The sequence below is a fragment of the Emydura macquarii genome, unplaced genomic scaffold, assembly GCF_026122565.2.
Source record: "Emydura macquarii macquarii isolate MOO-44397 ecotype Brisbane River unplaced genomic scaffold, CSIRO-AGI_Emac_v2 contig_3080, whole genome shotgun sequence".
NCBI classification, from domain to species: domain Eukaryota; kingdom Metazoa; phylum Chordata; order Testudines; family Chelidae; genus Emydura; species Emydura macquarii.
The window spans coordinates 3876416-3892483 of NW_027133217.1; the positions used below are offsets into that span (position 1 = coordinate 3876416).

The 16068-nt window shown below is 51.4% G+C and overlaps 1 protein-coding gene across 1 annotated transcript; it reads left to right on the forward strand.

Annotated features, from left to right (window-relative positions):
- The first annotated feature begins 152 nt into the window (after positions 1–152).
- CUNH1orf35 (chromosome unknown C1orf35 homolog) lies at positions 153–16042 on the forward strand. The gene is made up of 9 exons (XM_067530458.1): positions 153–408; positions 1919–2096; positions 3480–3630; positions 4249–4294; positions 6172–6254; positions 8298–8370; positions 9268–9347; positions 9876–10016; positions 14011–16042. The coding sequence occupies exons 2-9, from the start codon at positions 2003–2005 to the stop codon at positions 14330–14332; spliced, it is 990 nt and encodes a 329-aa protein (XP_067386559.1). The 5' UTR covers positions 153–408; positions 1919–2002; the 3' UTR covers positions 14333–16042.
- Positions 16043–16068: the final 26 nt, after the last annotated feature.

A 16068-nucleotide genomic window follows, 5' to 3' on the forward strand; every position in this document is an offset into this window, starting at 1 on the left:
TCAACAAGCTTGGCCGAAAAGTCTAACTCCAAGGGCATCCAGAAGTGGTTGCAAGTGCATCTGCGCACCCCCCGTCCCTGCAGCGACTTGGTACAGCTCGTGCTCCCTCCCGCCTGCCCATCGCAGTGGTAGCTCCCGAGGCATGGGGCTCGTGCGGGCGGGGCCTGTTCCCAGGCCTGCTGCAGGCAGCTCTGGTGCATTTTGCTGCAGCGGGCAGGGGCCAGGAGGAGAGGCGGGGGTCCCTTTGCTTGCAGCACCCTAGGGCGATTCCCCGGGAGGGCCCGGCTGCAGGGATCGAGGCCCCCGGAGCCTGCAGCTACACTGAAGCGAAGGGCCCAGCCGGGACGGTGGAGCATGAAGTGGGCACCGGGCCTGGTTGCCTTTGAGCGCTGCACGCCTCCTCTCCTGGTAACAAGGCGTGGGGGGAACCCATGCCGGGTTGGCTGGTAGGGGGACTGCCCGAGAGCAAGTGTGAAATGTTGGGATGGGGGGAAATAGGCACCAACGTAAGACAACGCCCCGAATATCGGGACTGTCCCTATAAAATCAGGACATCTGGTCACCCTATAATTTGCTGGGGGAGCTCTGCTCCCTGCAGAGGGCAGGCATCGGCCTCTTGGCTTATAGAGCAAGGCCGCAGTGAGAGAGCGAGAATTGGGTGTGTGGTCTCTCAAGGCAGGTTTGCGTGAGCCACACATGCTGTGGCTGGGCATAAAAAGCAGCCGGGTTACTTCCATGAGCAGTAAGGGCATCTGTTGAGCCCGGTGCTGGTTGATTTCTGCACTGACAACCAACACGGTCTGCAAAAATAAATGGCCCTAAGACCCTCCCTCCTCCTCCCAATCCTGCAAGTCAATGTGGCTGAAAGTGGTGTTGCCTGTGTGGAACAGCTGGCAGTGTCTGGGCCTAAAGCAGGGATGCAGAGGAGACCCGGGTACCCTGTGAAATGCAGAGGAAGGAATAATTTAGAGCCACCAGGCTTCTCAGCCACATCCCCTAGGCATGTTGCGGATTGGAGGTAGGCGGCTGGGCTGGGCAGCGTGGAAAGAGATGGGAAAACCTAGAGGAACAGTTTTGTTCCTTGTGACTGTGGGAAAAGCAGGTTGTGTTGCTTCTGTTTCATGTGAGGTTTCTGCTGGGGGAAACTTGTGTTTCCACGAGTCGGCAAAGTAGGGTTTGTGTTTGTGTGTATTTGTTTTTCATGGCACAATATAAAAATACCAGTAGGTGTACATGCTAAGATATGGGGTAAATCAAATCTCATGCTTCAGGGCACAAGCTGATTGCCGCGGGGGTTAGGAAGAGCTTATTTTCATATACAACCATGAAAAATCGGCCAGGTGCACTATGGGGGTGTTTTGCCTTTCTCTGAAGCACTGCACTGCCAGTGTCAGGATGCTGTGTGCTGTCTAACCTGGCATGCAACTCCTGTGTTCTGCTAGATGTGACCTGAGTGCATCTTCTTTTGCTCCACGTGCCTGGGAGTCAGGACAGCCTTCAAAGAGCGTGGATGGCTGGAGGAATCTGCCCTTGCTTTGTGAGACAGTGTTGCTCTTCTGTAGGGCTGGGACAATGACAGCTAGCACTCTGCATGGACAATGGGGTGGATTCTATCCCCTATAGAACCCCAGCCAGACAAAAGCAGCCATCTCCAGCTAAAATGCCACTTGCTCACTCTCTCGAGGTGAATCCCCACTGATGTATTGTGGGGGCAGGCCAGCACAGGCCACTGCTATTCACAGCACCCTACGCCAGCTGCAGGAATCAGTGCAGATTTTAGCAGTAAATTTCCCTCTTAGGAAATTCAGACCTTTGCCACCCTCCCATGGTTGTTTGCCTGTCTCCCCTATCTGGTGGAAGCTGTTTGGCTGTCGGATGTGGTCTGTAACCCTTGGGATTGTCCTGCTGTGTTTTCTAGATCTGGATGATTCGGGGCAGAGATCTGAGCGCCTCGTGGTGATCGATTTCATTCCCAGCGCCACCGGCTGTTTCTTCCCGCATCATGTTCGGCTCATCCAGAGGAGGAGTGAGAGGGGGGCAGGACCAGTTCAACTGGGAGGATGTGAAGACGGATAAACAGAGGGAAAATTACCTGGGTAAGAGTTGGTCCTGTCATCACATAAAGTGTCTTGTGTAAATTCAGCTCTTGCGAAAGGTGCCCGACAGGCAGCACTGGAGGCTGATGTCCTTCATGTACCGACAGGACGCACACAGCAGGGGCACCATGCCTTCTCCTTCCCTGCTGCCATGCCCCCGTCTCCACCTGGCCGGAACGAAACTGACCTGAGAGCACCACTTCTGGAGCTAAAGGGAGGATTTGGTCTTCCTGGTATATTTGGTCCTTTGCTTCTCTGCTGCAGCTGTCGATGTGAGGGGACCCGCTGTGACCATTACTTTATTTGATGCCCACGTGCTAACAAGGAACTGGACGCACGGGAATATTAGTGCTAATGTTATTCTCGTGATAATAGTATTGCTCCTTGCTTCATGTCCTAAGCTGTGTCATGGTGATGGCCTGAAACACTGCTGTGTTTCTTAGATTTTTTTTTTTTTTTTTTTTAAAGGCCAAATGGACCATTCTGACCATCTAATCTGGCCTACATAACCTCACCACATGATTCCTGCAGGAAACCCAATTATTTGAGGTGGAATTAAAGCCGCTCTTTTTAGAAAGACAGCCAGTCTCCATTTAAAGAGACTGCTTGATGGAGAATTTACCCTTCCCTCGGCAAGCAACCAAGAGCTGGCTGAATTTCTGTGCTCGGCAAAGTGAATCCTATTCATGCAGTCAGTATTGCTGCCAGAGCACTTGGGGAGTTGTTGTGATATAAAGCTTCTGTTCAAACATAAAAACCTAAGATCCTGTTCTCCCTGTGTGTTCATTAAATTGCACTCTTGTAAGTTTGTGGTTTGTCTTTGGATCTGGCCAGCCTCCTTTCTCCAACTGTCCGTAGTGCAGTGTGCTATTTGGCTGCCACCGTCCACCCCAGAGGTGACCTCATTTCAGTGCAGCTATATATAGAGTGTTACAAGGCCCTTTGGGATCCGTAAGGATGGAAAGTGCAATAGAAATGTAAGACGTTATTATTAGCTGTTAGTGGAAGCTGAATTGCTGGGACCAACTGGCCCAAACACTGTCTTTTCCTCTCTTTGAATCATGCCATGGACCTTGTCAAGAACAACACTTAGCTATTACCTGGCACTCTTCACCCATAGATCTCAAAGCACTTTACAAAGGCGCTTAGGGTCAGTAGTCCCATTTTACTGATGGGGAAACAGAGGCATGTGGCGGTGAAGTGCCTGGTCTGCAGTCAACCCGCAGGTCAGTGGAAGAGCTGGGTGAAGTGACCTGTGCATTCAGCCTTGCATGATCCTAACGCATGACTATCGTTAGTCCTGTTACAGTGTTTTAGAAGTGACGTTTCATGCTGGCCTAACACTTTAGGTCTCTTGAAGGTTTCTCTTGTTCTAAATGGCAGGGAACTCCCTGATGGCTCCGGTGGGCAGGTGGCAGAAGGGCAAAGACCTGACCTGGTACGCGAAGGGGAAGAAAGGCGATGTGCCGATCTCCCGAGAAGCTGAGCTCGCTGCAGTCCGGCTGGCCGAGCAGGAGGCCATGATGGCGGCTCTGTAAGTCTATGCCAAGTGGGTCTAACAGGTGACCTTTCCAAGGCCTGTGATACGTTGAGAACCACAGCTTAAAAAGAACCTTGGTGTTTGGTTCATGTGATCTGAAATCTGTAGTCACAGCTGGGCAAGTCACCTCTGCTTCCTCTCCCCCGTTCCTCTGTTCTGGCTACTTATCTTATAAATTCATTGGTGTAGGGACACAGTCTCTAACTGCATGTTTGTACAGTGCCTGGTGCAACGGAGCCATGATCTTGGTTAGGCACTGATCTCTGGGCACTGTCATAATGCAAATCATTCATCCAGTGTTGAGGGACTCTTGGCCACCTGCTCTGTCAGCTATTTCTAGGGTGCCCATCATCGTGGTGTCTGAGAACGACATAAAAATGCGTTCATGAGCTCCAACCAGGTTCAGCTGGATAAACTTCCTGACTGCCTGGCAGAGGCCGATCCCCCTGCAGTCTTGAGATAATAGCAACCCTGTGTCTAGTGACCTGGTGATCTTCAACTGATGGAGGAGGAATCTTGGCGTCTCAATCCCTTTCTCCCAGCCCCTTTCCCTGAACATGGGAATCAGCCATTGCTTGCTTTTGTAACTTGTCTGGGTTTTACTTCTTCCAGGGGCTACAAGAATGTGAAGAAACAGCCCACAGGCCTGAGCAAAGAGGTAAGGGAGGCGTCTGAGTGCGAGACCTGGGGGCTTTTTGCGAGAGATTCAGGGGCGGGAGCGGGAGGTGGTGCTCAGCAGGGCTGCAGGCTCTCTCTGTACCAGGTTATCTGGGCTTGGCTTGTGAGTCTACTGACATCTAATGCTTTAACCAGATTATGTCACTTACAAGGACTGAAATGGTTGGGTTTCTTATTTCGGATCCTGGATTCATGACGGGGGCTCTGAGGAAGTTCACTTGGTCCATAAAACATTTGTATTGCTGTTTTCAAAGTGTTCCCAGCCCTGACATGTCAGATCTTTAAAAAAGATCACATCACTTTGATTACCATCTCGCTTCCCTCCCCTGTTCTAAGGACTTGTCTACATAGGACATGGAGCAGCCATGCAGGGAGTTGATCAGGAATAGCTATTCATCTTTGAGTTCACACCCTCCCTTAATCCAAATTAATTTCCCTGCAGTAGACAAGCCCCGAGTCTGACATGACTTAAATAGCCAGTATCTGAACTCTAGTTACGGCCGTGACAGTTGGGACACAAAGCTGCTTCAGTTGAAGTGCTGGTTCTGGAGACATTCACTGCTGGACTTGGGTCAGAACCAGAGTAGGGAAATGGTAAGCATGATGGGAACCAGAATGAGGTGGTTTTTAAATTTCCGGATCTTGGGATCTGGCAGAGCAAAAATCAAATGCTGGACATGCCACTGGGAAGCGATTATTTCTCGCTCTCTTGGTTTTGCCAGAGAGGTGACACCTTAAAACTTCCCCTCAATCTGGCTGTCATTATTGGCACTTAAGTGGCACTGAGCGTACACTGCTCTGAACATGCACTGCTGTGGGACTTGTGAACTTTCAGTCTCTGACCCTATGAAACCTTCATAACGAATAAGCCATTGTAAAAAGATGAGTGAAGGAGTCACAGCAAATTTATTAGACAGACTTTACCTCTCTTTGTGAACTGATATTACAGTACTCAGAGGCTATGCCATCAGGGCCTTATTTATTTATATTACAGTAGTGTCTAGCGGTCCCAACTGAGGCCAGGGCCCCTCTGCGCTAGGCGCTGTACAAACACTGAGAGACAGACCCAGCCCAGAAGAGCTTACAGTCTAAACCGACCAGACAGACAGGATGGGAGAGGCACAGAGACTTGCCGGCAGATCAGAGGCAGAGTCAGGAATAGAACTGAGGTGTCCTGACACCCCCCTCGCCCTCCTCCCCCCACACACACACTCCAGCGCCATTTCCTCCAGACTGTGCTCCCTTGGGGAGTTGATTGTCCCACAGCAGTTTTGTAGGCCTAGCAGAGTACCAGTGTTACACATCGCCGCTTGGATCCCTGAGGCTCCCCCAGCTCTTCACAAGTTGTGTATGGAGCACAGACAGGGAAGGACTGAATTTCCATGCAGCACGGATAAGTCAGGAGGGGTTGCCCTTTCTGAATGTAGCTGACGACACCCCTCCTCCTCCTTCCCCCCCCCCAACACACACACACACACACACACACACACACACACACAGAGGGATCTGTGTCGATCATCTCTATCCTCCTGCTGGCAGAATAGGATTGGGCTTGCCGTACTTGTGTATTAACTTCAGCAAGACTGTTTGGTCAGCCCTGGGGCCTCATCTCTGCAAAATGCATTGAGATCCGCTGCTTGAAATGGGGTGGTGATGGTGGGGCCTTAGTCTACTGAGAGTTTGTACCTGTTACCATTGAGTCTGGGGTCACGCAGGTCACCTAAGTGCTCCTCAGGGGATGCTCCGATGGAAAATACAGTATCGGGGAACTCAGCACCATCAGTCATATAATGCTTGGGTGCGGTTACCTGGTCCACTCCATGGACTTACTGCTCTTTCTAAACTCTTCCTTCCTAGGATCTCGCTGAGGTTTGTAAGCGTGATGGAGCAGAGCGTGATGAGAAGGACATGGATCGTGTCTTGGGGCTGGGGAGTTCGAGGTAACTCGAGGGCTATTTCCCACCAGCATAAGAACTCCCATGCTTTTCCCTCTCTTTGGAACCCCTGATGGCGAATGTAGGAGTGCAGCTGACCCCAAAATCATAGATGATCTGGAAAAAGGGGTAAACAGCGAGGTGGCAAAATTTGCAGATGATAACCATCATGAGTAATGGTTAAGTTCAAAACAGATAGCAAAGAGTTAGAGGGATCTCTCAAAACTGTGACTGGGCAACAAAACGGCAGATGAAATTCAATGCTGATAAGTGCAAAGTCATGCACCCTGGAAAAAATAATCCCAACTATAGATACAAAATGATGGGGACTAAATTAGCTGTTACCACTCAAGAAAGATCTTGGAGTCATCCTGGATAGTTCTCTGAAAACATCCACTCAATGCGCAGCGGCAGTCAAAAAATCTAAGAGAAGGTTGGGAACCATTAGGAAAGGAATAGATAATAAGACAGAAAATATCATATTGCCTCTATATAAATCCATGGTATGTCCACACCTTGACACTGTGCACAGATCTGCTTGCCCCATCTCCAAGATATAATATTAGAATTGAAAATAGTTCAGAGCAGAGCAACAAAAATGATTAGGGGTGTGGAACAGCTTCCATATGAAGCGGGATTATAAAGACCGGAACTGTTCAGCTAGGAAAAGAGCTGACTAAGGGGAGATATAATAGAGGTCTGTAAAATCATGAATGGTGAGGAGAAAGTGAATAAGGAAGTGTTATCTACCCCTTCACCTATCACAAGAACCAGGGGTCACCCAATGACATGGCTAGGCAGCAGGTTTAAAACAAACAGAAGGCAGTGCTACCTCACACAATGCACAGTCAGTCTGTGGAACGCGTTGCGAAGGTCAAAAGTATACCTGGGTTCAAAAAAAGAATTAAGTTCATGGAGGAGAGGGCCATCAATTGCTATAAGCCAAGATGGTCAGAGACAAAACCCCATGCTCTGGGTGCCCCTAAACCTCTGACTGCCAGAAGCTGGGAGTGAACAATGGGGTGGGGTCACTCCATAATTACCCTGTTCTCGGAGGACAGGATACTGGGCTAGATGGACCATTAGTCTGATCCAGTATGGCCATTCCTGTGTTCTGCAATGCCCATCTCCCCCCATCTTTTGCAGTCTTTCCCCATGTGTCTCCCTGCTGTTACCTTGTTCTCTCTCCCATGAGGGAAATGGAGACAAAGGGAGCCAGTGGCAAGCTGGGGTTAGAACAGCGTGTTTTCAGACTCGTGGCCCTTTGCTTGTTCCACCCGACCATACTGCCTCTCACTGCACCAAGTACCACGTTACACAACTACCCTGAGCCACTGGGACTAGTCTTCCAAACAGGAAGTGATCTAACCATAAAGTATGAACCAAAGCCAACCAATGAGCAGCTTCCTATTGGGGCAGTGGGGTTGGCTCGCTGGGGGAATGGGAGGAGTATTTTTACTAGCCTGTTACATTTATATAATATGCTGCAGTCCAAAACCCTGTTTAGGCTGGAATCCTTCCAGCTGCTGCAGAAAAGTGGCCACCTCTGGGGTGGATTGTGGTCTCCTTTGTAGAGGTTGAACATGGATTAATAGGAAGGATTGGAACAGACTCTGCGTCCAGTCAGCCCAGGATGTGTACGAGCTTAATGCAAGGGCGTTCTGAAAACAAGTGGAAGGAATCTGATCAGATTGGTGATTCTTATCCAGGGCCAGCGTGAAATAACGGTAATACTGTGCCCTGGTCTAGCGTGTTCATTGGAGCATTTTCAAAGACCTTTCTAAACACCGATGAATCCTCATGCCCCTCCCTGGGAAGGGGAAGTGTTTCCCCAAGAGGAAACTGAGGCAGCACAGAAATTAAATGACTCTGCCAGGATTGAGCAGCTACTCAGTAGCAGAGCGAGGACAGATCTCAGAAATTCTTGACGTCCAGTCCCCTGCTATCACCGGTAGATATCACTCCAAAAGCATCAATGGCTCACGGTGACTAGAGAAAATCATACAGTGTGCATGTGTGTGTATCCTGACGTTTTTTCCTTCCCCCCAGTGGCTCTGCTGGCAGGATGATGCTCTCCAAGGAAGACAAAGAGGCTGCCAAACTGGGGCTTTCTGTATTTACTGTAAGTCTTTCCAGCCTGTGCTTGTCATGGTTCTGCAGGCTAGGTGCTTTGCAGAGCATAAGAGAGGTTTGATCCCTGCTCCGTCCACACTATGCTAATTTTTACCATTCAAGTGAAACTCCAGAGTGTAACTGTCTGTGGTTAGTTTCATGTTTCTCAAGTAAAGTGTGAGGGCTTCATTTTTTTTTTTAAAGGGGCTGATCCTACTCACGTGTCTGTGTAGGTGCTGAGTTGGCTCCCCTCATTAATACCCAAGTGCCTCACAGCGCCCCTGTGAGATACAGAAGCATTGGCCCTCTTTCACAGATAGGGCACTGGGGCACAGAGAGACTAAGTGACTTACCAGGGCTTTAACCACAAGGTCTCATCTGTCCAGTGGGTGAATCACTGATGTCCTGTGGCAGAGCACGTGGATAACAGAATTGAAAGCTCTCTTGACCCCTGACCTCCCTGAACTCTGAGCCTCCAAAGTTTGCACCCAGGGCCAAATCCCTTTCCCCCAACCTTCAGGAGAGCTTGGCTTGGGCTCATCCTTTCTCTATCTGTCCAAGTGGGTGCAGAATTTTGTCAAGGAGAGACTGATGTGGGGCCCTGTCTTGAGCAACAGGACCCTCCTGCAAGAAGCACAGCCAGTCAGCACCAGCCATGCCTTCATGGCTTTCATCAGCGGTGGTGTGAGGAAGCAAGATAGCCTTTATGTCCAGTGGAAGCCAGAATGACGGTGCCTGAATGCTGCCAGCCCTGTGCTCGGGGCTCCTTCCCACCCCCCCAGCCACATTGCCACCTCGTCTCATCTCGGAATAGCAGCTCTGAGCCGTGGGACCTGCTCTGTGCTGTTCATTGTGGGCGCCCTCAGCCCGACGGTCTCTGACGTTATTTTGTCTTTTGGAAATCTAGCATCAGAGAGTGGCAAACAGTCCAGAGGCCTCAGGTGCGAAGAGAAAACTGGGCAAGGAAGAGAAGGCGGAAGAGGCCTGGTAAGAACAACCCACTTTTTTGCTTAATGCATAGCTAGAGCTCTCACGGGCTACTGTGAGATGCTGTTCGCCAACAGCGGGGTGTTTCTTTAAACCAAATTCCGCCCCACCCCCCCACCCCGGCTGCGTCTGCCCCTGCTTTGATTTCACAGAGCTCCCTGCCAGCAAAGTCTTTTGCGTACGGACATTGGCAAACTTGGAGTTGGCAGCCGGGATTCATTTAATCCCAGACTAACTTGCTTTGGGGCAGAAGTGGTTTTGTAAAGATGAGGCTAACCAATTGGGTGGAAAAAGCAGTGCCATGTGATGAAGCGACCAATCACACAGCTAGACTGTTGTGAGCAATTGGCGCTTAATCCGTCCTTGCAAAACATTCATTGAGTCAGCCATGGGGGTGGACCCTTGAGGGCGGGCACAGGGCTGAGACCTGTCAAATTGCCCCTGGACAGCCCATGGACAGCAAATGCAGCTGTGCTTTAAAAGACGCGCTGATGCCATTTGCATGTCTCTGTTTCTTCAACCGGGCAGGCCTGAGAGCAGCAAGAAATCCAAAAAGGAGAAGAAGAAAAAGAAGAAGAAAAAACACAAGAAAGGGAAGGAAAAGGAGAAACATCACAAGAAAGAAGTAGCCATCACCTCCTCCTCCCCCTCCCCAGATCATGGGGAAAGGTACCAGAACTGCTGCTATTATAGAATATGAGGGTTGGAAGGGACCTCAGGAGGTATCTAGTCCAACCCCCTGCTCAAAGCAAGACCAACCCCAACTAAACCATCCCAGCCAGGGCTTTGTCAAGCCACAGCTTAAAAACCTCTAAGGATGGAGATTCCACCACCTCCCTAGGTAACCCATTCCAGTGCTTCACCACCCTCCTAGAGAAAAAGTTTTTCCTAATATCCAACCTAGACCTCCCCCCCTGCAACTTGAGACCATAGCTCCGTGTTCAGTCATCTGCCACCATCAATAAAAGCCTAGCTCCATCCTCCTTGGAACCCTTATTCAGGTAGTTGAAGGCTGCTATCAAATTCCCCCTCATTCTTTTCTTCTGCAGACTAAACAAGCCTAGTTCCCTCAGCCTCTCCTCACAAGTCTTGTCCTCTAGCCCCCTAATCATTTTTGTTGCCCTTCACTGGACTCTCTCCAATTTGTCCACATCCTTCCTGTAGTGGGTGGCCTAAAATGGGACACAATACTCCAAATGCGGCCTCACCAATGCCAATTAGAGGGGAATCATCACTTCCCTCGATCTGCTGGCAATGCTCTTACTAATGCAGCCCAGTATGTCGTTAACCTTCTTGGCAATAAGGGCACACTACCGACTCATATCCAGCTTCTTATCCACTGTTACCTCCAGGTCCTTTTCTGCAGAACTGCTGTCTAGCCCGTCGGTCCCCAGTCTGTAGCTGTGCATGGGATTCTTCCGTCCGAAGTGCAGGACTCTGCACTTGTCCTTGCTGAACCTCATCAGATTTATTTTGGCCCAATCCTCCAATTTGTGTAAGTCACTCTGTATCCTATTCCTACCCTCAAGGGTACCTACTATTCCCTCCAACTTAGTGTCATCTGCAAACTTGCTGAGGGTGCAATCTACCCCATCCTCCAGATCATTGATGAAGATGTTGAACAAAATCGGCCCCAGCACCAACCCCTGGGGCACTCCGCTTCTTACCGGCTGCCAGCTAGACATCGAGTCGTTGATCACTATTGTTCTGTTTCATGGCAGTGGGGTCAGGCCCCCGTTGTGCTAGGTGCTGTACAAATACAAGGGCAGTCATCGACTCTTAAGGCCAGAAGGGACCATTAGATCTTCTCCTCTGGCCTTCTGTGTAGCACAAGCCGGAGAACTTTACTCAGTTACTCTTGCACTGAGCCCCTTCTTGGCCCGGGAGCTCACAAACAAAGGCATGGGGAGAACAAAGCAGCCTTTCAAGTCTCTCTCTGCTCCTGCCCCAGAGCCCTTGTGTGGTGGGCAGGGGTGTCTGCTGCATCGTGCTCTCTCCTTCCCCCAGCCAAGGGAGCTCAGCATGGGAGTCTCACGGCGGGAACCCTTTTCTTTTTGTAACCCAGCATTACAGATTGGCTGCAGGTGGTGACGGAGGGTTTGCATTAGCCGGGGCTGACTAGCTGGGGCTCGTGACAGTAGATCAATAGGACGTAGCCCTGGGAGTCGGATGCACTCCGCATGGTGTGAAGACTGTCTGGCATTGGCGACGCAGCACCTTGATTCGTGAGACCCCGTGCGATGTCCTGAGGCCACGTGCAGCAGCTGCCCCTGGTGCTGATTGCAGCGTTACAGAGGCGTGGGACTGGGAGAGGTCTCTAGCTTGTCTGACTCAGGTGGGGAAGCCTACAGTGCTTCCCTCCCCGCATCACCGACAGCGAGCTGATGTGAGCTGAGTCTATCTGCTAGCTCCTTGGGTAGTAAGAAGGCTCACTGGGGGGGACTCAGTGGGGTGGATTGACCCATCATACTGAGCCAGTCACTCCACCTTCTCCAGGGGAGACTGAAGTGCAAACCTTCAGTGGAGTAACCTGCGGAGTGCTTTTCTGTTGCAGCAGGTAGATGTTTTCTGGGCCTCTTACCAATCTCAGTGCATCACCCCTCCCCGGATCTCTCTCTAGCAGCTTTTGATCAACTTCTGCACTTGCTTTGCCCCCAACCAAAGGCTAGTACAAATCTTCCATCCATTAAGAGCGAAATGACTTCTCTCTCCCTGTCTTCTCTGTAGCACAATGCTTCTTGGGCCATTAGACCTAGCGTTCCACATCTCAGACTCCAGAGCCCATGGCTGAACCCCTCTCTCATTTCAGTCAGTGGCGTTACGATGGATTCTTGCTCTGGTACTAGACTACAAACCAGCCTGCCGGTCTCCAGCGGTGTCCTGAGAACCACTGCTCCAGGATGTCCGATCAGGGATAGACGGAAACTTGGGTCTGACTGTAACTTCTAGTATAACTGGGGGTCTAGCTGGTATTTAGCTGTTTGCTCATTTAAAAAAAAAATTCCTGCTTTTTTTTTTTTTTAAATATTTTTTACAAGTGTTTCTCCACCCACTGTTTGAAACCTTTACCCCACATGGTGGGAGAGAAGCCGTGTGTAGAACATTTTATATCTTAGAGAATAGTTTGTAAGATCTTTTGGGGCGGGGACTGTCTGATTGGTCTGCATTTGTACAGCCCCTTGCCCAAGGAGATTCAGGCTTGTGACTAGGACTCTAGCCCACAGTAGTTAACAGAGGAGTCAGTGCAGATGGTTCTTAGCATAAACGAGGTGCCTGATTCTCCTCCCACTTGTACCAGTATAATCCTGGAGTAACTCAGTTGAGGTTAATGGTCTTACTCGAGTGTAACACCAGTCTGAGATCAGAACTGGGGGGGTCCCAAGGGCTTTTCTCATTTGGCCCACCCTTCCCTGGCATGACCAGGTTAAATATTAGTGCATTCACATTTTTTGATGCACTTGCAAATGCTGAACACACGAGGGCGCCGTGAGACAAGAGCTACCGCACTCCCTGACATGTTCATGGAATCGCAGAAACAAGACCTACCACCTCTGCTGGCTTTTTTGTTTGTTCCTTCTGCCCTGGACTAAGGAGGAGCTGGCCGTGTCTAAAGGGGAACTCAAGCCGTCTGCCTCTTCCCACGCTGGCTCGGGGAGATCTCTGTGGAGGGTTGTCACTTTAACGCACCTTGCCCATGCCGTTAATGTGCGTGACGGGGAAATTGTCCCGTAACCGCTAGTCTGACTCGCGGCCCCATATTGCCTTTTGCAAAGCCAAGTGACCAGAGGGACCTTGGTGCTCACGCCAGGGGCCTGCAGCCCTTGCTAATGTCTGGGCGAGGGAGTCCAGTGGAGATTCAGGGGTAGTGCAGCACACGCTTCCCTGCCAGATCTGCTGGTGTAGCTTAGTGTTGGTGTCCTACGAAAATCTTGCCCGGCAATAGCAGGAAACGTATGTTTTGGCAAAAAGGAATGATGTCCCGGGACCCACAGGCCTCTCCGTAGCAGCAGCAGTGAAATCTTGGCCGAGGGGCTCTGCGTTTGGTACACAAACTAGAGTGCACGCTGATTAGCGTCATGCAGATCAGCAAAATTTCACTGGGTGTCCCGTACGCGTCCAGCAGTTCTCGTGACCTGCGGCTGATTACAAGTGTACTGCTGTCACTTCAGCCCGGGGGCCTGGCGATGGAATGAAAGGAAGCGGGTCTCTGGGTTTAACGGAACAGCAGGCGTGAACGATTTTGCAAGAGAATAACTCACTTTGAATGAATTTTTCTAGGGCCAATCTCTGACCTCTGTTAGAGGCATAAATCCAGGGTGAACAGCCGTGGCGGCAGGTCTAGCTGGGTGTAGCTGAAAGCAGAACCCAGCCCCCAATTTGGAAGAACTTTGTTCTTGGCATCCTAGAATTGGGTCCCACGGCTTGGGACAGGATCGTGCTCGAGGGGAGCGGAAGACACAGGACAGGATAGGGTCGTTCCCTGGGCCACGCTCCCCTGTATGGAGCAGTACCCCAGCATTGCCTGCATTGTCCTTTCAGCCAGGTTACAGCGTACAGAGACCAGTCCCTTGGCTCTCCCTTTGCTCCAAGGGCCTGTTCTCTGTCCCTCTCAGGGGCCATGGGGTTTGCCCCCGCAGGCTCTGACCCATCCTCTCTGTTGCAGGAGGAGAAGGAAAGCCTCATGCCCCAAGGACCATTCATCATCGTCCCGGCGCTTTGCAGGCAGCTGGCTTGACAGCCATTCAGCCCCCGGCCCACAGGCACAGAAGCAGCCTGGCAGACGGCGGCACGACACAGACTCCTCCAGCAGCGAGGGCAAGGGAGGGAGCCCCCCTCGCCGACAGCTCCCGGCCCGGAGGAGGGACAGGAGCGGCAGCAGGGACCGCCGCAGCCGGCACTCGTCCCCCAGGGGTGAGGGGAACGGCAAGGGGTCCCCTCCGGCCCGCCGCGCCAAGTGGCGCCACGACACGGACTCAGACGACTGAGCTGCAGGGAAGCGTGGGAGAGGCTGGGCTGGGGAGCCTGGAACTGCTACGGCCTTGTTTTAAAGGGACTCGAGTTACAGGGCCAGTTCTTCAGCTGGTACAAATCAGTGCAGCGGTGAAGTCACTGGATCCAGAGTGCCTCGAATGGCACCGATTCACACCAGCTGCAGGTATGGCCTATAGGGTTAGTTGGTTGGTTTTTTTTAATGCCCTCATCTATGCAACCGCTGCCCTAGTGTAGACGCCTGTGTAGACCCCTTTATACCAGCAGAAACACTTTCTTATGCCAGCAGAACTGCAGCTACCCTGGTAAAACTTTTAAGTGGAGCCTAGCCCCCAAGACTGCTGCACTGGCTTATTTCTCTCAATGTGCTGGGCTTACCCTGTCCCACCGCGTCTTGTGTGCAGACCCCACAAAGGGTTTAAAGCCAGGAGGACAGGTCACTCCTGTGTGTCTGCCTGGGATAACTGTGCCCGGGACCAAACCTTTGACACAATGGGGACCTTGGGGAATGTGCCCAGAGTTAGATATTTGAAAAAACCAAAGTAAAATCCAGAACCTGCTCCTGAATCCCAATTTTACTGAAAATCTCTGGGAGGGAACGTGATAGAAGAGAGAGCGTGTTTGGATTTTGACTGTCGCCCGCTGTGAATGTCTGCACCCCGCTGTGCTGGCGCATGAGAACCAGCAAGGTTAAAGCAGCTGGCACATGGTGTGCAGCAAAAATGGACAATGGAACTAGTCTGCTTCAAGCAGAGTGACGTAGCACGGAAACAGAGCGTCCCTGAAAACCAGGCAGCTGGAGATGGTTGCTATCTTTGTGCATTTTTAGCACGCTGAAGGGTTTCTTAAATGATTTTTTTTAACCTGACATTGTCCCTTTAAATTTCCCCAATTTTTTTTAAACTTACAGAGGATGTTTTGTAAACTTCCCTCCTCAACCCCCCTCCACGAATAAAAGAATCTGAAGTTTAGGAGGCTTAAACTTACACTTGGACAAACGTACACTGACCGTCCCCTCCCACATGCTGTCCCACTGTCCCTGGATGTGACGTGGGAGCAGAATAGCTGCTACGTAGCGCTGTCGGCTCAAATTCTCTGCCGGTGTGTATTGGCACAGCTCCCTGGGCTTTGTGCAGTCAGGCCGGTTCACCCCAGCAGGGCTGCCATATGTGGAGCTAGCCGTTCCTGGCCCTCGGTCAGTTTGTGTGGATCCCTTGTGCCGGTTGGTGGGCTGGAGTTGGAACGCTCCAGGGGCGCTGGCATTTCTGCCTGGCATGTGTAAGATCTTCACTGACCGGCCACCACCCTCACCTGCTAGGAGACCAGGGCACTGTGTGAAAAGAGCCGGAGATTTCAGTCCTGGCTGGGTCACAGAACCATCCGTGCAGCCGGCCTCCGCAGCGTCATTCGCGGCAGAGAGCAACTCTGAACACCTGCCAGCTGCGGCATATGGGTGGGGAAAACCTGCGTGGCAGCTGCCCGGGCTCTGTGGGCAAATAGGGGACGTCTGTCTCCAGAGCCATGGCTGTGGTGTGCGCTGCCATGAGGGTAATCCCATGAATGGAGCTGCCAGGTGCAAATCTAGCTTCAAAAGCCTGCAGGCTGTTGGGTGTCTGCCCCCCTGGGAGCCGCTATCCCAGCTGTTCCTGCCCCTGGCGGGATGTGTCCGTGCATACAGCTGCGCTGGCTGAGAAGAGGGGAGTGGATCCTGGCTCAACTGCTGGGCCTGTAC

Bases quoted from the DNA above. Each gene is read 5' to 3' on its own strand.
- CUNH1orf35 (XM_067530458.1), top strand. From the start codon at position 2,003: ATGTTCGGCTCATCCAGAGGAGGAGTGAGAGGGGGGCAGGACCAGTTC. The intron at 9,348-9,875 runs GTAAGAACAACC...TCAACCGGGCAG, and splicing joins GAGAAGGCGGAAGAGGCCTG to GCCTGAGAGCAGCAAGAAAT. The intron at 10,017-14,010 runs GTACCAGAACTG...TCTCTGTTGCAG, and splicing joins TCCCCAGATCATGGGGAAAG to GAGGAGAAGGAAAGCCTCAT.